The following is a 22,073-nucleotide window of genomic DNA, read 5'->3' as shown; positions in this document are numbered from 1 at the left end:
CGGCAGCAAGGGATGCTCCGGGAGCATGAAGGACACCGCATTACACGCCTCTGCAGGCTGCATGGTAATTGCCTCCGAAGTTACTCATTTGCTCCTAGATTAATTACCGCGTAATTTACTGCTTTGGGCTCCCGCGATAAGACGCTCGTTTGCAAGGCAGAGGGATGCCGGTCGCGCAGCCCGGGCCAGCAGCACCCTGCAAGGGCCGTGCCAGCTCCCCGCTCGGCGGCGGCCGCCCTCCTCCCCGGCAGCCACGGGCCGGGGGGACACAAAGCACCACGCCGCGGCCCCACGGCACCACAGAGAGTGAACTTTTATTTCCAACAACGACAGCACCTGCCCCGTGGGGTGGGGACGGTGGGGAGGGCCGGGAGGGGGACGGCCGGGGTCCCCCCGCCCCCGGTGCGGCGCGGCGCGTGCACACGGTGCACTGCGTGAAGAAACATCCCGGTAGAAAAGAACGACGATCCGACTCCCTCGGCGGCCGGTCCTGCCCCGCGCGCGCACGTGCGTGTGTGTGTGCACGAGCGCGTGGGCGAGCGTGGGGGGGTGCACGGGGCCCCTCCGCCCCCGCGTCCGCAGGGAGGAGGGGGACGGGGGAACCGCGCGGCGGGAGCAGGCGGCCGGGGTGGGGGAGCGCGGTCCCTTCCCCGCGGGGACGAGCCGCCGGGGACGCCCGAGCGCGGAGGAGGACGGAGAAAACGCGGCGTCTCGGATGCTCCTGCCGGCAGAGGCGGCGCGGCGCCCCGGGGGCTCACACCTCCGTCTGGAAGTCGCCGTCGAGGCTCATGCCGGGGCTCTCCCAGTCCGCGCGGCGCAGCTCCAGCCGGTCCCGCTGGGCGCTGGGCAGCGAGCCCAGCGTCATCGCCTTGAACGTGCTCCATGGCTTCGGCGGCGGCGGCTGCTGCTCCTCGGGGCCGGCCGCGTCCTGCAGGTCCAAAGGGGGCTGCAGCGGGGGGCTGCGGCGTGCACGGTGCTCTCCCGCCGGGTGCAGCACCCGGGCTGGGAGCCACCCTCCTCCGTCCCATCCCGGGGACCCCCCCGGCCCCGTGCAGGATGGGGCGAATCCCCCCCCCCCCCATCCCGGGGCGCCCAGCCCAGCCCCGGGCACTTACGTTGGCCGCACTCTTCTCCCCGCCGCCCGAAGAGACGCTCCACCGCTTCTCCCGCTGCGGGAGAGACGCAGCCCCGCTCAGCGCCTTGCACCTCCCCGAGGTGCCGCATCCCCCTGCCTTCCCCAAACGCCCCGGCCCGTCCCCAGGGCAGGGGAGACGCGGACCGGCAGGGTGAGACGCAGGACAGGACCGCTCACCTTGGAGGTGCCGGTGGCCGGCGCCCGGTACCGGTCCAGCGTGTGAAACTTCTGGTTCAGCTCGTGGTAGAGCTCGGAGTGGCGCTTCCGCGTGTGCATCACCTTCTGCAGGGCGAGAGGGTTCCCCGCGGCGGTGGGCGCCTGCTGCCGGCACGGCCCCGCGCCCCGGCCCCAGCCGGCTCCCTCGCTGTCCCCCCAAACCGGGGCCCGGGATCTCTGCCCCGCGGCGGTCGCGGAGGCACGCGGGTCAATGCGAGAGCTCAAATGCCGCGCGGAGCCCCTTAACGCCGGCTGAGCCCGCCAGACCCCGCCTGCCCGCGAGCACCATCTCCTCCCGTAAAGCTAAAACACTCCTGCTCCGCGCTGGCGTTTTAATCAAGAGCTAATGCTCTTTATTGCCTGGTATAAAACTCCTCGGAGCTTGGCTTCTAGTCCAGCACATTTGCTTAAACCTGCCCAGGGCTGGGGTAGAGGTAATTACGGAAAAGGTGCTTTACGCCCGCTGCGCCCGTACGCGGCTCCCGGGGCCTGGGACCCCGGCGCCGCCGCGGCAGGGCAAGGGACAGGCAGCGGGTGCCCGGTCCCGCCGCAGCGCTGCCGGCAATCCCCGCTGCGTGGCAGAGCTTACCTCGAAATCCAGATCAGAGTATCGCAACCTCTTCCTCTGGCGGGGGACGCACAGGGCCCGGAGCAGGGACGAGGGAGGGAGGAGACGGACAACAAAACGGAGAGGTCCTTACACACGCAGCGGGCGGGAGCCAGGGCGGCAGGCGAGGGAGGGCGCTGGGGCCACGTGGGGAGCCCGGCCGGCGACACGGGGCTCGTGGCCGGGGCAGGGGGGGACATGCAGCTACTGCGCTCAGGGTGCAAAGCCCCAAGCGAAGGATAAGGTGCCAGGCGGTGAGCACAGGAACGGGGCAACGCGTGCAAAGTCGCTCGTGCACGCTCGTGCGGGCTCTCGCACGCTCTCCCCACCCTCGGCGTTTCCCCTCCCGCGCACGTCCCCTGGGACACGCGCCCGCGTCTCCCCGGGTGCCCGCGCTCACCTCCAGGGACCCCACTTTCATCGCCGAGCCGGGGACGGTGCGGGGCATGGTGCGGCTGCGCTCCGAGAGCTCCGAGGCCAGGATCTGCCGCACGGTGGGATGCTGCTTGAACTGGAGGCCGTAGGGATGCTTCACCGTCCCGTAGGGCTGGCTCAAGTTCACATTGATGTGGTCCACCGAGACGAAGCTGGGGTAGGCGTCCCCCTCGGCGCCGGGGCGCCCCTTCCCGCCGCCCGCCCCGTCCTCGGCGCCGGTGTTGAGCTTGCCTTCCTCCCGCTGGAAGGGCTTGAGGCTGGCGGTCCGGCGGGGCAGCACCATGTAGTCGCTCTCCAGCGGCGGCTCCTGGGCCCGCAGCCAGCTGTACTCCACCGGCCGCAGGCTGCTGTCCGTGCACAGGTACACGGGGCCCTGCGCCTCCAGGTTGACGTTCTTGGCCGGCGGCTCGCCGAGCTCGTTCAAGCCCGCCACCACGTTGGGCGTCATCTTGGGCACCTGGACCAGGATGCTGGCGGGCGGGATGTTCCCGGGCAGGCTGGAGAAGCCCAGGCCACCCTCCGAGCCGGTGTTGAGCTTGGGATCTTCGTCCCCGTCCAGGGAGATGCGGGACAAGGTGCCCGTGATGGTGGCGGGGTTGCAGGTGTTCACCTCCTTGAAGAGCACTGCGGGCAGGGAGCGGGTCAGAGCCGCCGAGGGCGGCGTTGCGCCCGGCACGGCACGGTCCCGCGCTCCGCCGAGCCCTTCCCAGCAAGAGCCCTCACCTGTCTGACACGCCAGGTCAACGTCCTTTTCAAAATCTGTCTATAAAAATACAGAAAGAGGGGAAAAGAGAGAGAAAGAGAGAGAGAAGAGAGAGGGAGAGAGACGGGGAAATGAATGCATCTTGGCCAGCACTGGGACTAAGGGGGTCTGCGAGGGGGGGGGGTCCCAAACGCAGCCCCCGGGGGAATCCCGCAGCTGCCCCGCACCGGGCGCCGTGCCCGCCGCCGCCGCCGCCGCGCTCACCAGGATCTGCACCTGCCCGTTCTTGCAGGAGTCGGGCGAGTTTTCGTTCTCCTCGCTCCTGCACACCCCCATCTGGCACTTCACCACGTCCTGGACCTGTGGGGACAGAGCCGGTCACGGCGCGCGGCCGGGGCAGCTCCCGCGGCTGGGGCTCCCCGCTCCCGCTCCCACCTCTCGCCGCAGGAAGCCGTGCACGGTGATGATGACGAAGCCCTGGACGGAGTTGAAGACGGCGAAGAGGACCTGGAAGAGGATGGAGCGCCGGTCGGTCATGGCGAGCACGGCCGACATCCAGGTCAGCGCCAGCAGGGGCAGGACCACGCAGGAGCTCCACAGCGATGCCCTGGGGCAGGGAGAGAGGGGCCGGGTGAGCTGGGCCGCGCCAGGGCTATCCTGGGAGAAACCCCCCGGAGCAGCGCCCTTCCTCCCCGCGAGCTCGGCAGTGCACGGTGCTGCACGTCTGCAGCGAGACCCGGAGCCAGAGCGCTGCAGAGCCCGAGTGCGTCCGTCTGTGCCCCCTTCCTCGGCGTCTCCGAGCCCGGACCGCTTGGGTGCTCGCCACACTGCCTGCATTGGGGTGAACGGGAAAGACGGGGCTCCCCCTCCTGCACCCCGAGCCCCTGCTCCGAGCACGTGGATCTGTGCTCCGGGGCTGGCTGCACACAGCGAGTCCGGGCTCAGGAGTAACCACAAAAAAGGGTTTTTTAGCAGTGCTTTTTGGAGCGGCTTCTGTTCCAGTTAAGCCCCAGTGGCAGCAGTGGGGTGGCAGTGCCCATGGCCCGGCCCTGGGGACACGTCCCCATGCTGACGTGCCGGGAAGGGGATCCTCGGAGACGCCCCAAGACCGGGGCCATCGTGTGCCCCGGCGCGACGTGCCCTCCACCGCCCCATCCCGGGGGGAGCCGAGCCGAGCCGAGCCGAGCCGAGCCGCCCCGCGCGCGCCCCGTCCCCGGAGATGACGTGACCTGCGGGAAGCCATGCAGACGTGATGGCCGCGGTGGGTGGCGCGCGGGGCCGCCCCGAGCGCGCAGCCTTCTCCCCCGCCGCCCCCGGCCCAGCGCCCGCGGGAGAAGGCTGCGGCGGGGCGCGCGGCGCGGCGCGGCGGGCACTAACATGGCGTTGCTGGCGGTGGCGGCGGTCGTGGCCGCGCTGGACACCACGCCGCACTTGGCGCATTTCAGCAGCAGGCTGCCGCACGGCGGGGGCTTGGAGCTACGCGCGCCGCGGCCAGGACCCGTCCGCGCCGGCAGAGCAAGGCCGCGGGAGAGCGGGGCGGCAGGGATGGGGAGCGGGGCGGGGGGGGGGGACGGAGAGACGGACGGACAGATGGACACAGGCAGAAAGCAAATGAGAGAAGGAAAAAGAGAAAGAGAGAGAGCCGGGTTAGTTGAGGGGCGGCAGCAGAGCTGTTAACGCCTAGCGGCGGGGGGCCAAGCGCGGCGCAGCGACGGGGCGCAGGGTTCAGCCCCTCCGCCGGCGGCAGGGAAGGGGCTCCGCAGCCTGCGGCTCCCCCTTCCCGGGGGGCAGGTGTGGGGGCGACTGCTCCCCCCGCCTGCCGCCCCCCAGCAAGGGGCTGCAGTGCCCCGTGCTGCCCACAAGCGCAACGAAGCCTGCCCAGTCCTCAGCCTGCCCCCAGAGGAGACCCCATGCCCCCTCAGGTGGCGGAGGGGGGCCGGGCACGGGGGGAGCAGCCTGCCTGCGCCCCCCCCGGCCCCTCGCCGGCCCCAGGGACGGCCCCGCGGGGCTGCACGGCACTTACCCAGCTCGCTGCTTTTTGGACTTATCTGAAATGCCGTCGCGGGACATGAGCTTGTTGAACACGATGATGCCGACGAGCATGTTCACCTGGGGCCAGAGGAGAGCCTGGGCTCAGGGCCGGGCGCGGACCCCCCTCCGAGGCCCGGCTCCGGGGAAGGGGTTGGCGGGGTCCGCGGCGGGGGGAGGCGCCGCACGGAGCCCACCTACCAGCACGATGACGGCGGCGGGTCCCACGAAGGCGTAGAGCAAACCGCCCTCCAGGGAGAGCCAGCAGCTGCGGAGGGGCAACGCGGAGCGTCGGGGACGTCCCGGGCTCCCTCCCGATCCCGTCCCCATCCCGCGCCCCCCGGCCCAGCCCGCCGTGTCCCCACCGTCCCCACGTACTAGCTCGCCGTCCCGTAGCCTTTGGTCCGCGTGAAGCCGACGGAGACGGCGACCACGAGGGCTGGCAGACCTGGGGAGGGAGGAGGGCAGAGGAGCCGGCGCTGGGGGGGCAGCGGCACGGCGCCCCGGCGCTTGCAGCAAGGCGATGGGGAAGAGGCTTTCCCGCACCGTGCCTCGGTTTCCCTTCCTTACCCCAGCCCAAGCACAGGAAGCGCTTCCTGACCAGGCGTGTCCGGATCCGGCCGATCACCGCCAGGTAGGACTGCCAGGCCTCCGTCAGCACCCAGCAGAAGGACGAGAGGAAGAAGAAGTGCAGGAAAGCAGCCGTCATGGTGCACACGCCCTGCCGGGGGAGGCGGCGGGTCAGGGGGACGCGGCACGGTGCGGCGAGGGACCGAGTTGGGGACGGCACATCGCAGGCCTCCGGCGCCGAGCCCGGCGGCTGCCGTGCTGGGGTCTGCCCAGGGCGCGGGGGAAACCGAGTCGCGGGGCAGCTGCGGTGATTTGCTGGCAGCGCCGGGATGAGGTCCCAGCCGCCGGCGGGGCTGAGCAGGGACCGTCCTTCCAAACCGCCCGGCATCGCGGCGGTTAAACCCCCACGCCTGGGCTAGGTTTGTGCCCAAGCCACCAGCGCACAGAATTTAATCCCAAGATTGAGTTAATCCAAATCAAATCTGCTCCTCGGAGCCAGCAGGGCCAGCACGGCCAGCCGGGAAGATAAGGTGGGATTGGAGCAGCCGCGGCACTCGTATCGCGCTCCAGCCATCAGCGCCCGAGCGCTTGGCTCGCCGGCCCTTGGGGACGCGTGCCGCAGAGACCGGTGAACTCGCCACGCTCGCCGGCAGCGCCAGGGCTGGCGCGGGGCAGGACGCCGTGGCCGGCCGACGGAGAGGCAGGGCTGGGACACGGGGCAGCCCCCTCGCGCCGCCACGCTCCCGCGCCCACGTCCCCTCGGGGCTGCAGCCCTCTCCTCCGCAAAACGCAACGCTGCGCCCTCGATTCGGCGCAGCAGCACCCCAGCCCGTGCCCGTCCCCAGGGCGTCCCTGTCCCCTGCTCCATCCTCTGGTCCCTGCCGGAGGCGGGATGGGTCCTGCCCTGCGCCGGCCGGGCTGCCGGAGCCGAGGAGCAGGGGCTCGGCACCGCGTCCCCGGGGCGCCCCGGCTGCTCTCACCTTACTGAGCATCTGGGACTGGCCCACGAGGATGAGCACGTTGGAGGCCAGGATGGAGACGCAGAAGTTGAGCAGGATGATGGAGCGCTCCGACTTGATGAACCTGCGGGCAGGGAGCGGCGTGGAGCCGGGGCGCTGCCCCACACGTGCCCGGCGCTGCAGACGCCGTCCTGCCCGGGGACGGTGGGGCCAGCAGGGTCTCCTGCGCGGCACGTGCCCACGGCCGTGCCCGGACAGCCCGGCATCTCTGCGCCCCTCCTGCCCTAATGCCACGAGGGTTTATTCTCTTCCAGGAACGACGCGTTTAATCACCGCGCTGCTAAGCTCGCGCTGGCGCTGTCCCCCCCTCCGCCACCCCCTGCCCGCATCTGTTCCCGTCTCCCCAGCTGCGGGTGTCCCCAGCGCCGGCGCTGTCACCTCCAGAAGGCAGCGTAGATCACCAGCAGGGTCAGCAGGGCCATGCAGGAGACGGCGCAGCCGATCATCAGCGGCACCGACGGGGTGCCCGAGGGGTCCATGGCCTGGCGGGGAAGGGGAGGGAGGCTGAGGCCGCCCCTGGGGCCGCCGCCGGCCCCTGCACCCCCATCGCAGCCCCCCGCCGGCCCCGGGCCCCTCCGCCCCCCGCTTCGGGGTCCCTGGGCGCTGCCGAGGCGCGTTCCCGGGGACCGGTGCCCATCTCCGGGCCGACGGGGACGCGGTTGGAATAGCAATGGGGGCCGGCAGGGCCGTGCCGGCGCGGCTGGCGGCAAGGGACACATGCCAGGAGGGCTCCTCGCCGTCCCGTCCCCTCCCCGCACATATCAACGCCCTTAAGGAGCCTTATAAATCACCGCAGTGTCCTGCGTGGCAGAGCACAGCCCGGGGGCGCAGCGGAGCCGGGGGGAGCCGCTTTCTCGCCTGTTGCAACCCCCCCTTCACCATCACGCCAGCTGGCACGGGGGGGTCCGGCACGCGGGGCTGGGGTATCTGCAGGCAAGGCGCCTCCCCGCTCCCTCCCCGTCCCCACGGGGACCCCCGCGCCTCCGACGGGCCTGGGCAGCTCCCGGCTCTGCAAAGCCGCGGGCATCCGGCGGGATCTCCGTCCCCTCGCACCCCGCAGCGCTGGCGACCCCGACCCGTGGCCCCCCGGCCCCCCCCCCCCCCGGCCCCCTACCAGGTCTCTGGGCAGCTGGGCGAGGACGGCGAAGGTGGAGAGCTGGCTGCACTGGCATTTGGTGTGCGCCGGGAGGGTCTCCAGGGTTTGGCAGCTCTCCGTGTCCCAGTTTCCCAAGCCAGCATCCCTGATTAATGGGACGAGAGCGAGGGAGAGAGCAAGTTGAAACGATCAGACGCACACGCAGCCCGCAGCCCCTCGCGCCTTCCCCGCCTTAACCCTTTGCTGGCACCCGCCCGGGGGGAGCCCGGCAGACGGGTAAATCCCCTGAGCCAGACCTGGGGCAAAAGTCGCCCTGGCCCGCCCCGTGCCCCCCGCGCCGGTCCCCCGGGGGAGCAGTGCAACGCAGAGGCTCGATTTAATCTCCCCCTCCGGGCTGCGGGGGCCAAACCGCAGGAGGGAAGGGGCCCGGCCCTGGCGGAGGGGATGGAGGGCTGGAAGGACGGAGGGTGGCCGGGCTGCGACGCGGAGCAGCCACGTGCCCCCGTGCACAGCCACCAGCCCCGTGTCGTCCCCAGCCGGGCGCCGGGCACCGCGTGCACCCCGTCCCGCCTGGCCCAGGGAGGCGGCGGGGTGCCAGGGCAATGCCAGGGTATCGCTGCAGCCCCCCCACCCCGGATCAGGGCACAGCAGAGCCGCAAGGTCCCGCTTGCACCGCTCCCTGCAAACCGGAGGTGCTGGGGCAGGCGGGAGCAGAGCCGGGGGGTCCCCGAGAGCCACCTCTGGCTCTTCACAGCCCGGCAGCGGCTGCAACTCACGGAGCAGAAACGTGCTATTCCCAAAACCAAATTTCCCTAGGGAGGGCACGAGGGTCCCCTCAAGCCCCCGGGGTGGCCGAACCCCCGGCTGCCGGCAGGACTGAGCCAGGCGTGCCCCCCGTGCCCTGCTTTCCAGCTCGCTCGCCGAAGCGCCAGGCTCGGCGCTAACAAATTGCACCTGGCAGGCGGGAGGCATCCGTCTCCGGCAGCGAGCGGCGCGAAATTGATACCCGCGTTAGCAAAAACCGGCCCTCCCTCTCGCAGCATCGCCTGCCCAGCCCCGGCACCCCCCCCCCGCGCCCCCCGCACCCCACTCACGTCCTCGAGTAGTCCCAGGCGACGCACTGCGGGTGGGACGTGCCCTGCGGACGGAGCGGCAGCTCAGCAGCTCGCCCGGCTGCCGGACCCCGGCACGGCGCCGGCATTCAGCCCAGCGCGGGTGGGTGGGCACCGGGGGGCCCGGGCGGCTCCGAGGGCGGCGGGTCGGGAGCCGCGGCGAGGGGGACACTCACGTTGACGACGTGGGAGAGCTCCACCAGGACGAGCGGCGCCGCGGGCTTGGTCGGCGGGCGCACCGTCACCATCAGCACCTTGGAGGTGACGGCCAGCGGCGTCCTGCGGGGAGCAGGCGCTGGCGGTCACCGGGCGCCGCCTGGCCCCTGCTCCCCGCTCGCCCCCGGGCTCTGCCCCGCCGTGGCTCTGCCGTCCCGTCCCATCCCGCGGGGCAGCTGCGCTCACCTGGGCGGCGGGAGGATCAGCCCCAGCGTGCGGTACAGGACGGCCCCGATGACGAAGTGGGACGACTCATCCATCTCTGCGGAGAGGGGAAGGAGAGCGGTGCCGTGACCCGGGAGGTGCCGGGCTGGCAGCCGGGCACACGTGCGGGCTCAGGGGTCTCCCCGTGGGTGCCCGCGGGGCAGCACACACCAGCCCCCCAGCGCAGGCACTGACACGCATGGACAGCGCTTGGGCTCGCAGGAGGCCAGGTGCACGTGCACACTCAAACATGTGCTCACGCGTGTGCAGGCTCCAACATGAATGCTCACACACAGGCATGTTCACACCCGTGCACACACATGTGCATGCTCACAACTCCATGCTCACCCATGTGCGTGCTCACCCGTGCGTGCTCACACACATGCACACGCGCGCAGCCTCGCGCGGCCCTGCCAGCCCTGCCTTACCGGCGGAGGAGAGGCTCAGCACCTCCTTGGGGATGAAGAGCTTGTCCTCGGAGTTGCGGGCCCAGTCCTTCATGCCCCGGCGCCCCTTCATGGGGAAGTTGATGTCGCTGGAGACGGCGGAGACGGGCTCCCTCTGGATGCTGATCACTGCCGGGGCAGAGCAGGCGTCACGGGCAGCCCGCGTGCCCACTCCAGCTCGTGTGCTCGCCCCGGCACGGCCCTGGCACTCACCCAGGTTGTCGGTGACGATGAGGGAGCTCTGGAAGGCCTTCAGCGCATCGCCCACCAGGTGGATGAAGTCCTCCACCACCTTCATCAGGTGCACAGAGCCGGGCGAGACCTGCGGGTGCAGGAGAGGGCACAGCTGCGGCAGCAGCCGGGAAGGCTGCGGGGGGTCCGTGCCCGGGTCCGGCCCCCCACTCGGGATGCCCGTGCTGGCCCCTTTCCCGGCTCACCTGCTGCGCGTCCTCCCACTTGTCCCGGTTCTCGGCATCCACCATGTAGCTCACCACCTGGAAGAAGCGCTGCGGAGGAGGGGGGTCAGCGGCGCCGGGGTCCGCCGGCGCAGGGGACCCAGGCAGGGCACCGCGGTGCCGGGGACGATGCCGCGGCAGCAGGGACGGGACGCCGGGACACTACCTGCACATCCTCGGAGGATGGGGTGTAGGTGGCCCTCTTGAAGGTGTCGGTGACGTTGCGCAGGATCTCCACGGAGAAGAGCAGGTCCCCGCTGTAGTAGGTCTTGCGGGCCACGAGCTCCAGCAGGCTCCGCACCACCTGCGACATGCCCTCGCCCGCCAGCACCCGCTGCCCCTTGGCCAGGTGCTCCCGCAGCTTGCAGGGGGGGGACACAGGCGTCACCCGCCGCCCGCCCCGGGGACCCTCTGTGCACCCTCACCGTGCCCAGGGAAGCCGGGAGCCCTGGGGGTGCTCGGCGGAGAGCTAATTACATTAATTAGGGCAGCAGTGGGAGGCAAGGGGGGGCTAGATGGTGCTTTCCATCCTGCGAGCCATTCCCTGGGGACGCAGCGCTCGGACTCCTGAGCTCTCCTGGCAGCTCCAGCCGAGCGGGCGTCTGCCCACCCGCCCGCCGCTGCCTGCCGCCCTGCCTCAGTTTCCCCATGCAGCGCCCCGAACCCCGGGGCGAGTTATCCCTGCAGACCGCGGCATAACTGGCTGCGACCGCAGCGAAATGTCCGTCGCCGGCCGGGGCGCGAGCGGGGCCGGGGGGACGGCGGGGCCCCGCGGCGGGGCGGGAGGGACGGGGTCCGTGCCCGAGCGTGCACCTACTGAGAGATGCAAGTATCGGTACTCGTGGGAGACGCAGCGGGCGAAGCTGGGCAGCCCCCAGTACGCCACCCCGTGCGCGTTCAGCAGGCACCGGCGGCTGGCGGACCCTGCGCGGCAAACACAAGAGGGGCGAAGGGTTGGGTGCCTGCCCCGAAACGGCCCCCCCAGCACCCCCGGAGCGGGGGAGGCTGGCGCGGCACCCAAACTCCCCCCCGCTGCGGCCCCTCACCGGTGGCGTTGGGGGGACATTTGTTGTAGATGATCTCCCCGGCGGCGGTTTTCTTCCAGGTCATCAGCATGACGTACTCGTCCTTGCACATCTCGTGGTAGGCTGCCGGAGGGGGGGGGACAGGGGGGGTGACAGGCGGCCCGAGCCCGGGGGACGGCCCGGGGCCGCGCCGGGGGCAGCCGCCCGCTACCTGGGCACTTCTTCTCGTTGCACGTCTTCACCTCCTCGCCGGTGCCCTCGCAGGGGTAGCCCCGCACGCCGGTGCCCTCGCACATGCGGAAGCGGCGCTGCCAGCCGGTGTCGCAGGTCTTGGAGCAGAGGCTCCAGTGGTTCCAGGGGCCCCACTTGCTGTCGGCTGCGGGGACGGCGGCGCCGTGAGCGCCCGGCGCCGCTCGTGCACCCGCGTGCCCAAAACGCACCCGAGCTGGCGCTGCGGCCAGCGGGGCGCAGGCGGGTCCTGGCACCCAGCGCGGGCGCCCCGGAGGGACATGCGGCACCGGCGGGTGCTGGCTCGCAAACCCTCTCCTGCCTCCGAACCCACGTCGGCGAGAGGACGGAGGCGGCGGCGGTGCGTCAGCGGCACCGCGCACCGGGGTCCGGGTGAGTCAGCCGAGACGCGGGGTGGGCGAGTGTGGGAAGGGGGGGGGCTAAGGACTCGGCACGAATCCCCCAGCTCTTCCGGCTGGGATGCGACCAGGGTGGGAGGAACTGGCACGTGGGGGATGGCTGTGAATCCACAGCATCACCCCTGTGTTCCTGCTCCCCACGCAACCGCATCCGCTGCGGAGGGGGCGCACGGGATTTCGGCACCCACGCTGACGGCAGGGCGGCAGCCTCGGGGGTGACGCTCGGCCTGGCCGCATGTCGCCGTGCCATGCACCGGCGTGCCGCATGCCAGCAAGCAATGCGCCGGTGTGCTGCGTGCCGCTGTGCCATGCACCGGCGTGCCGCATGCCAGCAAGCAATGCACTGGTGTGCTGCATGCTGCTGTGCCATGCGCCGGTGTGCTGCATGCTCCGCACCGTCCCCCACGCCGCGGCCCGCTGCCCCCTCGCGTCCCCGCCGTCCTCCCAGCACGCGCGGGGCCTTACTGGGACACGTGGGGTTGGAGCACTCCCTGGCGTCGGCGTGAGCCCCCCGGCACTCGGCCCAGCCGTGGGCCGAGACGCTGCACTTGCGCGTCCGCTGCTGCGTCCCGTTGGAGCAGGTCACCGAGCAGCGGCTCCAGGCGCCCCACTCCAGCCACTGGCCCTCCACTGCGGGGAAGCACAGGAGAGCGCCGTCAGCCCGCACCCGCCGCTGCCGCCCCCCGAACCGCGGCCCCCTCCCCGAACCGCGGCCCCTCGCCTGCTCTCCGTGCAACGGGTCCAACCTACTGGCGCTGCCGGCTCCACTCGCGCGAAAGCAACCCGAACGGCCCGAGGTGAACCCTGCCCCAGGACGGGCCCCTGCACCTGCAGCAGCTGGTCCCACCCCCCCGCTGCACGGAAACGCCTGGCCCCGCGACGTGTCCACGCCGGCATGGCCCACGGTGACTCCCTGGCATTGCTCAATGCCGCGGTGCAAGTCCCCGGCATTGCTCCCTGCAACGCTGTGAGCCTCCGGCATTGCTCCCTGCAATGGTGCGAGCCTCCGGCATTGCTCCCCACCGCGGTGCAAGCCCCCGGCGCTGCCCCCCGGCAGCTCTGCGGGCCGGGGCGGGCAGGCAACGTGCTGCCATGCGCTTACGCTGCTTCGGCAGCGCCTGTGTGGAGCAGCCGGTTTGTGTGGCAAAAGCCACGTGCCGTGGGCAGCGTATCCCTGCCGGAGCTGCCGCGGTGGGACGAGGGGGTGAGACCCGTGGGGCAGGGGAGCGCCCTGCGCACCCCTTCGCCAGGGGCTCCCTGGCTCCCTCCTGGTCCCGGCCGGTCTCCAGTCTCGCCACGCTGCACACGGGATCCCCCGCAGCCTGCCGGCCCCGACGCGGCGTCCCCGGCCACCGCCGCAGAAACCCCCCGGCCACCACTGCCGCATCGGCCGCGCGGGAGGAAGGGACGGAGACGGCGCTGCCCACCCGTGCACAGACCCCCCCCCGCAGCCCTCGCGCCTTCACCACCTGCGCCCGCGTCCCCGTACGTGCCCCTGCCACCCCCGGCGCCGGCACGGGGCCCGCCGGTGGGTCACACCGCTCCTTAGCGGCAGGGACGGAGGGAGGGAAGGAGCAGAAATGACCCCCGGCTCCTCGGCAGGGGATGCCAAGTGGCCATGGAGCTGCCATTGCGCACACGGGGACCGGAGCAGGGACGGGCATCCTACGGGACGAGGGTCAGGGGCATCTCGGTGCATCGCAGCCGCCCCCGTCCCAGGCTCTCACCCGGCCCCGGTCTCTCCTTCTGCCTCTGCCCCCGTTTCCCCCCTCGCAGTCACGCTGCCAGCCGAGCCCGGCCCCGCGCAGCTCCCCGCGGGCAGCTCCCGCGCTCCTCCCGGGAGCGAGTCCCGCAGCGGGACCAGCGGGACGTCTTGCTCTGTCCGTGCAAGCCGGGGCACGGCCGGGTTTCTAGCGGGACGGGAGGGCGGACCACTCGCCCGGCGCAGCGCCGCGGTCCCTGCACCGGGAGCAGCCCCTCGCTCGCCTCTCCCGGCTCTTCCCAGCCGGGGCCAGGAGAAAGGGAGGTGCGAGAGGAGGGGAGGGAGTGAAGCGGAGAAGGGGGGAGAGGTACTAACCCGGGCAGATCGCGATATTGCAGGGCTTGGCCTGCACCTCGGGGCCCTCGCAGGCTTTGCCTCCGTGCTGCGGGGCCACGCACCGCCGCGTCCTGGTCCTGGCCCCTCGCCCGCAGGTCACCGAGCACAGGCTCCACGGGGACCACTCCTCCCACGCGCCGTGAACTGCAACACAGCACAGCGCGGTCACGCCGGCGCCCCCGGCGCGGGGAGTGCACAGGGACTCCCCCCTCCTCCTCCTCCTCCTCCTCCTCCTCTTCCTCCCTCAGCCGTCCGGCAAAGAGCCAGGCTCGGCGGAGACCCCTCGCCTCCTGGGACTTGGGCACGGTGCCCGGCTCCCTCCATCTCCCGCCGGCTCCGGCTGCCTCTTCCCCACCATCACACGCTGGTGCGAACCCCAAGGGCCTGGCGCGCACGCAGCGGCCGCTGCTTTCTGCCCCGCTCCGATCTCCCCGGGGGGGGGACGGCCGGTGCAGCACGGCCCCCCACCTCCGCTCGCAGCCACGCGTGCCGGGCTCATGCCGACGCGCCGGCCGGGCTCAGCACCGCCGCCCCCGCCATGCACTGCTCCCGCGCAGCGAGCCGGGACCCGCATCGCTCCCGAGCATCCCAAAGGATGCTCTCCAAGCCGAGGAGCCCCAGCGAACCCCAGCGGCGCTCCCCGACGCCTCCCAGGGCACGGGCACGGGACAGGGTCCCTGGGGCCCTGCCGAACCCCGCCGTCTGTCTAGATCCCGCACGAGATGCACGGACCCCTCCGCGGGCACACGGGCAGCTCCTGCCTGCGCCCCACATCTCGGCACCCCCCGGCGCTAACCAGGCGCGCGGCCCCGGCGCAGGCAGGGACGGCGATCGCTGGCCCCGGAGACCTCCCTGCCCCGCGAGCCCGGGCGTCTGCGCCAGCCTCCCCTGGGCCCCCAACCTTGGAAGCACCCAGTGCTCCGGGGAACATCAAACAGGAGCTGGGAGGGATGAGTTGGGTGCGCAGGGGCAGGAGGGTGCAAAGGTGCTGCCCGCCGAGCTGCTCCCAAAGCCAAACCCACGGCCTGGTGAAGCAGGAGCCAGCAGGGCCGGTGGGACGGGACCGGACGGGATGGGACGGATGGGATGGGATGGGATGGGATGGGATGGTCAGCCACGCAGAGCGGTGTTGCACCTGTTCCAGATGCTGCCCCAGCCTTGTTGCTCCCGAGAGCCGACAGAGCAGGGGGAGGCAAACCGACGGCATGGTGCCGCCAGGGAGGTCGGAGCAGCCCCGAGCTGGGCCATCCGCCCCGGATGCAGCGGTGTGGGAAACGCCTGCTTCCAGCAGCCGTGCCGGCATGGGCGGACAGAGCCAGCACCACCCCTGCAAACCCTCCGGCACCGCCAGCATTGCCCCTTTCCAACACGGGAGAGACCAGCCGAACCCCCGGGAGACCCCCAGAAATACGTGTCCCTGCTCTCCCCGGCCACCGGCTCCGGCGCGGGGCCACGCAGCGCCCCCGGACCCCCCCTCCCCGAGCCCCCGCGGGCCCGCGGCGCCGGTACCTGGGCAGGTGGCCGTGTTATTGCACGTCCGCGTCTCCCGCAGCAGCCCGCTGCACAGCGTCCCGTAGGGAGAGGAGACGCAGGAGCGCGTCCGCACCTGGGAGCCTTGCCCGCACGTCAGCGAGCAGACGCTCCACTGGGACCACTCCTCGGCCGCGGGGTCTCCTGCGGGGAGAGGCGTGCACGCGTGAGCTTCGGGGCTTCGGCCACCCCGGCTGCCGCTCTCCAAACCCCCGGCAAGGCTGGAAGCGCTGGCGGGAGCTGGCACAGCCCGGCGTGTTCCCTGCTGAGGCAGGCGAGCCGGGCCGGGTGGAGGGAGCAGGGTGCTGCCCGTGGTTATTTGGGGCTCGCCAGGGTGCTCTGGACCCTTCGGAGCGCGCGGGCGGATCTGCAGGCCAGGCACACGGGCTGAGCGTCCCTCCCGCCCGGGGACCCATCCGTCTCCCCGCTCGCCTTGGAGCCCTCGCACCATAAATCAGGAGACGCTGCGGGGGGGGGGGGGGGGCAGCACGCACAAAGTGCCCAGATGAATTTGCCAAATAAATACGTTTGAGAGAAACAATTAATGGGTTTGGGTTTTGTTTTTTTTGCTTTTTTTTTTTTTTTTTTTTTTTTTTTTGCTTTACAACCCTCGGAGGAAGGTGCGAAGAAAAATAAATAAACGAAGCAAATTAAGCCAGCGCACGGGCAGCAAGCGGAGGAAGTCGCTCCGTCTTCAGCGCTCCCGCTGCCGCGTGGACGCCCGGACCAGCACGGCCTCCTCCAAACCTGCCGCCCCCTCCGCGGCTTTCCCACCCGGTTTCATTACGGCCACGGAGACGGTGCCGGGGCAGAGCCCCCCCCGCCAGCGCCGTACCTGTCTGCGCCATGTAGACGCCGGGCTCGTCCGCCGAGCGGGGCCACTGCGTTTTCACCTTCTGGTTCTCCTCGACCTCATTGCCTGCAAGAGAGAGACGGGCTCCGGTGAGGGGCCGCGGCGGCGCCGCTTCTCCGGAGTCTGCCGACGGCTGAGCAGGTCCGGCAGCGTCTCCCCGCACGGCGACGCTCTCATCGCTCCCCCCAAGAACGTCACCGTTCCCACGGCTCCCCCCTTATTTTTACCGATTCGGTCTGAAATCGGCCCAAGGAGGCAGAGGTTCCCGGAGGAAAGACGGTGCCGCGAGCCCGCGCAGCCCCTCGCTGCCCCGGTGCTGCGCTTCCCTAGGGACTGGGACGCGGCGTCGGAAAGACGGATCCGCTCGCAGGCAAATCCTGCTTCGCGCGGCCGCGTCGCTGCTCCTCCCTGCCGAGCGGGGCCCTTCCCGACGCGGACGGAAGAGGGCCAAAACAGCCCATTTCCCCTGTCTCAAAGTACCGCTTTAGGCTCAGTCCCTCCCTGCACAGCGGCACAGCGGGTAACGCCGGGCTGGCATCGCTGCTGCCGCCACCGCGGGACCGAACCCGCGGCAAAGGCAGGGGCAGGTCCTGCCGGGGGGGGGGCACGGGGAGGGGGCAGCCGTGTCCCTCCCGTGCCTGGCCTTGCATCGGGCCCCTTGCCGTGTCCCTGGTGTCTCCCAGGGTGCCCTGTCCCCATGCACCCAGGGCATCCGCATCCCCCGTGCACCCCAGGATGCTTGCACCCCCAGTGCACCCCAGGGCGCCCGCACCCCCGGTGCACCCCAGGGCGCCCGCACCCCAGGATGCTCGCACCCCCAGTGCACCCCAGGGCTCCCGCACCCCCGGTGCACCCCAGGGCGCCTGCATCCCTGGTGCACCCGCGTCTGCGGCGGGCACGAGCAGGGCGGCGCAGCCCCGGCTGCCTGCGGGGCCGAGCGGAGGTGCTCTCCCTTCCCCACTTAACAGATTGCTGCAGTGAGGTGGCACAAATTTATGGCTCGGCTCACCAAAAATAACAAGAGATCCATCACGAGCGCTTGGCGTGAAATTAACTGGCGTGCGGAGGGCTCGGCAGCGCGGCGCACACCGCCGCCGGCGCGGCCCCCGGCCCTCCCAGCTCTCCCGGCCCTCCCGGCCGCCCGCTGCCGCCCCGTGGGCACGGCCCCACCGCGGCCCCGCTGCAACGCGCCCAGGTGATGTACGAGCTGCTGCCGACGAGCACCGATTGCACCGACATTAGCGCTGTAAACCAGACCCAAATTTACTGCCTTTTGCCTTCAACTCGGTGTCCTTGCTGCCTGGGCCCGTTCCCGCCGGAGCGGCACCGAAGGATGCAGCTGGACGAGGCGCGGGGCCCCGCGGGAGGCCGGGGGCTGCTCCCAGCCAGGGGCCGCCCACCCCCGCCAGCCGCGCGGCAGAAACCCACGCGCCGCCGCGAGAGCCCGGAGAAACCCATCAATCCAGAGAATATACGAGGGTGCTCTGCCCGGCTGTGTTCGACAGAGACACCAAATTCAATTTCCTTCGCAGAGCACTAAATCGCCGGCCGTCGCCGCGGGGCCGCCCGCGCCGGGTGCTGCCCACGGCGCGGCTCCGGCATGCGCAGCCCCGCCGCCGCGATGCGCCGGGCTGCCTCGGCTGCAAGGGAAGGGGCCCTTTCTGGGGACCGCAGGATGTTCCCTGAGCCCAGCCGCGTCCCCAGGTGCTGCTGCGAAGCTGGGAGCCTGCAGCACGGCAGGCACGGCCCCATCCCGGCGTCACCGCCCCGGCGGCCGGCTCCTGGGGGGACACGAGGTGGATGCAAGGGGAAACGGGACCCTGAGCAAGCTCCAGCCGCAAGCCTTGGTGCTGCAGGATGCTGTGGGGCTGCATTCACTCCGGTGGGATCCGGGACAGCCTGGTTCCCAGACACGCAGGATGCCACGCGGATGCAGTGCACCCAGCATCACCGTGCACAGTGCCGACCCATCCCGCCGGGGCTCCCTGCCCCGCCGCAGCAAGCACGGCATCGCCGCCTGCCCCCGGTCCCGGGCCTGGGCATGGCGATGGGGACCCGGCGCGCCGCCGGCCGCTGGGAAAGGGGCAGCCCGGGCAGAGGCTGGGCACCCGCCAGCCCCCGCGGCAGCGCGCGGCTGCAGCTCGCAGCCCTGGTGAGATCAGCGCTGGGCGCCCGCCAAGGCTCGACTCACAGGCCCGGCATTCACCCGCCGGCCACGCTGAAAGGAGCCCTTTCTTGCCGCGCCGGGGCGCTGGGGGGGTGCCAGCTGGGAGCCCCGGCGGGGGCGGCCGGGCGGGCGGATACCCCCCTCGCGGCATGAACGGCGCTCTGTGAGCGGCGGCGAGGTGGCCGAGCATCCCCGCGGCGCTACCCCTGCCGGGGGTGTGGGACGCGCGGCGTTTTTGGGGACGGCAGCCTCGGCATGCCCCGTGCGCGCCCCGGCTGCAGGAAGGGCTGCTGCGGATCCCGTTCCCACGCTCCGGGGCGCCGCAGCGCAAGCGAGGGCTTGCCGGTGCCCGGCGTGCCGACGCAGCGACTTACCCTTGCGGCTCCCTCTCTGCAATAACACTTCACTTCCAGGTGCCTCCGGGTTTTAATTGAATGTCAAATGCAATTTGGGGAAGGAACCGGAGCGCAGGCGCTTGCCCTTGCGGATGATCGGCATGCCGACGCCGCGGGCGCGGGAGCGCAGTGCAGAGGGCCCCTGGCAGCAACGCCGGGGCGGCAACCCTGCGTTCGGGGCACCCTGGCCCCATCCCTCCCTGCCGCCAGACGGGCAGCCCGGGGCACTCGGAGGGCACCAGGCCCCTGCGGCGTCTCCGGGCGCCCTCGGCAGAGCTTCGACGAGGCCGCGAGCCGGGGGGAAGCGCCTGCCCCAGGCCCCGAGCTCTTAATCGTCCACAGAGTTGCATTTAAAGGGGGAAAGAAAAAAAAAAAAATCAAATTAAGCTGCTGCCCTCGGGATGAGGCGATTTATAACCATGAGGCTGAAACGGACCAGGGATTTATCCGGGGGGATCTGCCCATAATGACATTTAGCTCCTGATATAAATGCTAAAGCCCAATAAAATTATATATACACACAGAGTCCATCACCACCACCTAATTGGCTGAGACCGACCGCGGCCTGGATAAAGCCAGCGCCCAGCTAAGGGAGGGCAGAGCCCCTCGCTAGGCACCGCGGTGCCGGCCCAGGGGAACATCTGGCCAGCTGTGGTGCCTCCACCACCTCCCCGGCACGCTGCTCCTGCCCAGCGCGGGCAATCGGCCTGGCGGCCCCGGCCAAAAGCCAAAAATCCCACCCGGGACAAGGGGCCGAGCAGCCGGGGGCGAGGGGAGCGCTGGGGCGAAGCCAGCTCCGCGCCGGGGCCGCCCGCCCCCGGGGCCCGGGGAGGGAGAGGCGCCCGCAAGCACGGCTGCTTTATTTTCACTCGAGGTTCTTGCAATTTTGTAAAGAGCAAATGGCTTCATTCCGCGTGGTTAATAGCCCGGCCGAGCCGTGCCGCCGTGCCGTGACATCCTGCCTGGAATAACAAGCGCCCGGGCTGCAGCAGTCAAGGGTAATTTGCCACAGGAAAGGGTCATTTTACCTGCAAATTGTTTTCCACGGCTGCCCCAATGCAGAGTGACAGGTCTCCTGCTCCGGGCTCGCAGTCAGGCGAGCGACAGCCCCGCGCCGGGACGCGGAGCGCGAGGCTGGGGGCGCCGGGGCCGCGCCGGCTGTGCTCAAGCAGCCGTGGCGGCTCGGCGGGGAGAGGCGCCGTGGGGCCCGCCGGAGCGTGGCCGCGGAAGGAAGCCACAGTCCGGGCAGCTTGGCTGAGTTCAGCCGTCCGTCGGGCGAGCTGCAGGAGCGCACGGGCCGCAGAGAGGCAGCATCCGGCCTTTGCGTGGCTTCCCCCGTCAGTACGCTGCTTGCACCGCACACACCTTTGTGCACAGCTCCTTGCACACCTCCACCCAGTGCTGCTTGCTCCATGCACCCCCCCCCCCACAGTGCTGCTTGCTCTGTGCACGCCTATTTGCACACCTCCACCCGGTGCTGCTTGCTCCATGCACCCCCCCCCCACAGTGCTGTTTGCTCTGTGCACACCTATTTGCATACCTCCACCCGGCGCTGCTTGCTCTGTGCACAACTCTGCACACCTCCACCCAGTGCTGCTTGCTTCATGCACACCTATTTGCACACCTTCACCTGGCACTGCCTGCACTGTGCACACCTATTTGCATACCTCCACCTGGCACTGCTTGCTCTGTGCACACCTCTGTGCACACCTTCACCTGGTGCTGCTTGCTCTGTGCACGCCTCTGTGCACACCTTCACCTGGCGCTGCTTGCTCCGTGCATGCCTCTTTGCACACCTCCACCTGGCAATGCTTGCTCTGTGCACACCTATTTGCACACCTTTACCTGGCGCTGCTTGCACTGTGCATGCCTCTTTGCACACCTCCACCTGGTGCTGCTTGCTCTGTGCACGCCTCTTTGCACACCTCCACCTGCTGCGTGCTCTATGCACTTCTCTTTGCACACCTCTCTGCACCAGCCCTGCCCTCCCCTCCCGCCCCGGGGAGCACGCACGGGGCACGACACAGGGGCTCCCCCAGCCGCGCCGCCCGCCCCCTCCGCGGCCCCGCGCCCCACTCACCGTGCTCGCCCTCGGGCACGTAGAAATCGTTCGCATTCGCAGAATGCAGCTCGGGGAGGCAGCACTGGGGGCTGCTGCCGGCGGCGGCGGTGGGCGGCGGGGCGGGCCGCGTGCCGTTGCGTCCCCGGGGCGCCGGCGCGCCGCCCGCCTGGCAGCTGCAGCCGGCGTGGGTGAGGCCGCAGCGGCGGGCGCCGGGCGCCTGCAGGCACTCCTCCAGCCAGCGGCACAGCACGCTGCACGTGAACTGGCTCGAGTTGTTGTTGTTGATGAGCAGCACCTCGACGAAGCGAAACTCCAGCGCCTGGGGGGCCAGGAGGCGCGGGGCGGCCTCGGGCTCGGCCGCCAGGCACAGCTGCACAAAGTTCTTGTCGAAGTGCAGGAAGGTGAAGGGCCCCGCGCCCTCGCACAGCTCCAGCTCGGCCTCGCCGTCCTCCTCCTCCTCCTCCTCCTCCTCGCCTTCGGCCTCGGGGGCGGGCGGCGGGCTGGGCGCCTCGCCGCGCGGGTCGCACGTGTAGTTGGCCAGGTAGTGGTCGAGCGGCAGCACCATGGGCGAGAAGTGGGTGCAGACCTGCTCCTCGCGGTTGAAGCGCAGGTAGAGCGAGTACTTGGTGGGGTCGGGGTTCTCCAGGGTCCAGGAGCAGCCGGAGGCGATGGTGGGGAAGAGGTCCTTGAGCGAGAAGGAGCCGTAGAGCACGCCGGAGGCCAGGGCGGAGCAGGCGCTGGGAGCCGGGTCGAAGCCCCGCGTGAGCCACAGGAGGGACGAAATCACAGCCAGTAAGAGGGGACCAGCAGCGGTCATCCTATGGCATTTGCCCTGCCGGAGAGACGGACAGACGGACAGGCAGGCGCTTAGCGGGAGCCCCGCTGCGCCGAGCCGGCACGGAGGGGCCGGAGCCCCGTGTCCCGGCCGGTGTGTTCCCCCCAGCTCCCCAAAGCTCCGGTCCCCTTCCCCGGAGAGGAGGGGGAAAGCCACCGGCGATGCCTGCCGCATCCCCGGGGCCGTGCCGAAAGCCACCAGCGATGCCCGCCGTGTTCC

General features: G+C 70.9%; 1 protein-coding gene across 5 annotated transcripts in view; it reads right to left on the bottom strand.

Annotated features, from left to right (window-relative positions):
• Positions 1–296: 296 nt before the first annotated feature.
• The window catches only part of ADGRB2 (adhesion G protein-coupled receptor B2), a 29,159-nt gene continuing 7,382 nt past the window's right edge, over positions 297–22,073 (bottom strand). Inside the window, exons 2-32 of one of the 5 annotated variants that reach the window (XM_067311471.1) lie at positions 21,038–21,851; positions 16,378–16,461; positions 15,522–15,686; positions 13,992–14,156; positions 12,380–12,544; positions 11,479–11,643; positions 11,289–11,390; positions 11,060–11,166; positions 10,409–10,603; positions 10,225–10,293; positions 10,001–10,109; positions 9,770–9,916; positions 9,324–9,399; positions 9,098–9,200; positions 8,904–8,947; positions 7,828–7,954; positions 7,092–7,195; positions 6,675–6,777; positions 5,695–5,845; positions 5,503–5,572; positions 5,326–5,392; positions 5,120–5,205; positions 4,474–4,572; positions 3,532–3,703; positions 3,361–3,456; positions 3,117–3,156; positions 2,359–3,017; positions 1,941–1,976; positions 1,313–1,417; positions 1,116–1,169; positions 297–928 (exon numbers count right to left, since the gene is read on the bottom strand). In XM_067311471.1, the coding sequence (XP_067167572.1) occupies positions 755–928; positions 1,116–1,169; positions 1,313–1,417; positions 1,941–1,976; positions 2,359–3,017; positions 3,117–3,156; positions 3,361–3,456; positions 3,532–3,703; positions 4,474–4,572; positions 5,120–5,205; positions 5,326–5,392; positions 5,503–5,572; positions 5,695–5,845; positions 6,675–6,777; positions 7,092–7,195; positions 7,828–7,954; positions 8,904–8,947; positions 9,098–9,200; positions 9,324–9,399; positions 9,770–9,916; positions 10,001–10,109; positions 10,225–10,293; positions 10,409–10,603; positions 11,060–11,166; positions 11,289–11,390; positions 11,479–11,643; positions 12,380–12,544; positions 13,992–14,156; positions 15,522–15,686; positions 16,378–16,461; positions 21,038–21,836 (4,638 nt within the window). In that variant the 5' untranslated portion in view covers positions 21,837–21,851 and the 3' untranslated portion in view covers positions 297–754. The remainder of the gene's footprint in view (positions 929–1,115; positions 1,170–1,312; positions 1,418–1,940; positions 1,977–2,358; positions 3,018–3,116; positions 3,157–3,360; positions 3,457–3,531; positions 3,704–4,473; positions 4,573–5,119; positions 5,206–5,325; positions 5,393–5,502; positions 5,573–5,694; positions 5,846–6,674; positions 6,778–7,091; positions 7,196–7,827; positions 7,955–8,903; positions 8,948–9,097; positions 9,201–9,323; positions 9,400–9,769; positions 9,917–10,000; positions 10,110–10,224; positions 10,294–10,408; positions 10,604–11,059; positions 11,167–11,288; positions 11,391–11,478; positions 11,644–12,379; positions 12,545–13,991; positions 14,157–15,521; positions 15,687–16,377; positions 16,462–21,037; positions 21,852–22,073) is intronic. The other 4 variants (XM_067311472.1, XM_067311473.1, XM_067311474.1 and 1 more) reach the window with 4 other exon arrangements.

This window comes from Apteryx mantelli, chromosome 27 (assembly GCF_036417845.1).
Source record: "Apteryx mantelli isolate bAptMan1 chromosome 27, bAptMan1.hap1, whole genome shotgun sequence".
NCBI lineage: Eukaryota > Metazoa > Chordata > Aves > Apterygiformes > Apterygidae > Apteryx > Apteryx mantelli.
The sequence above is the reverse complement of the archived record's forward strand: the minus strand, read 5'-3'. Positions and strand labels throughout refer to the sequence as shown.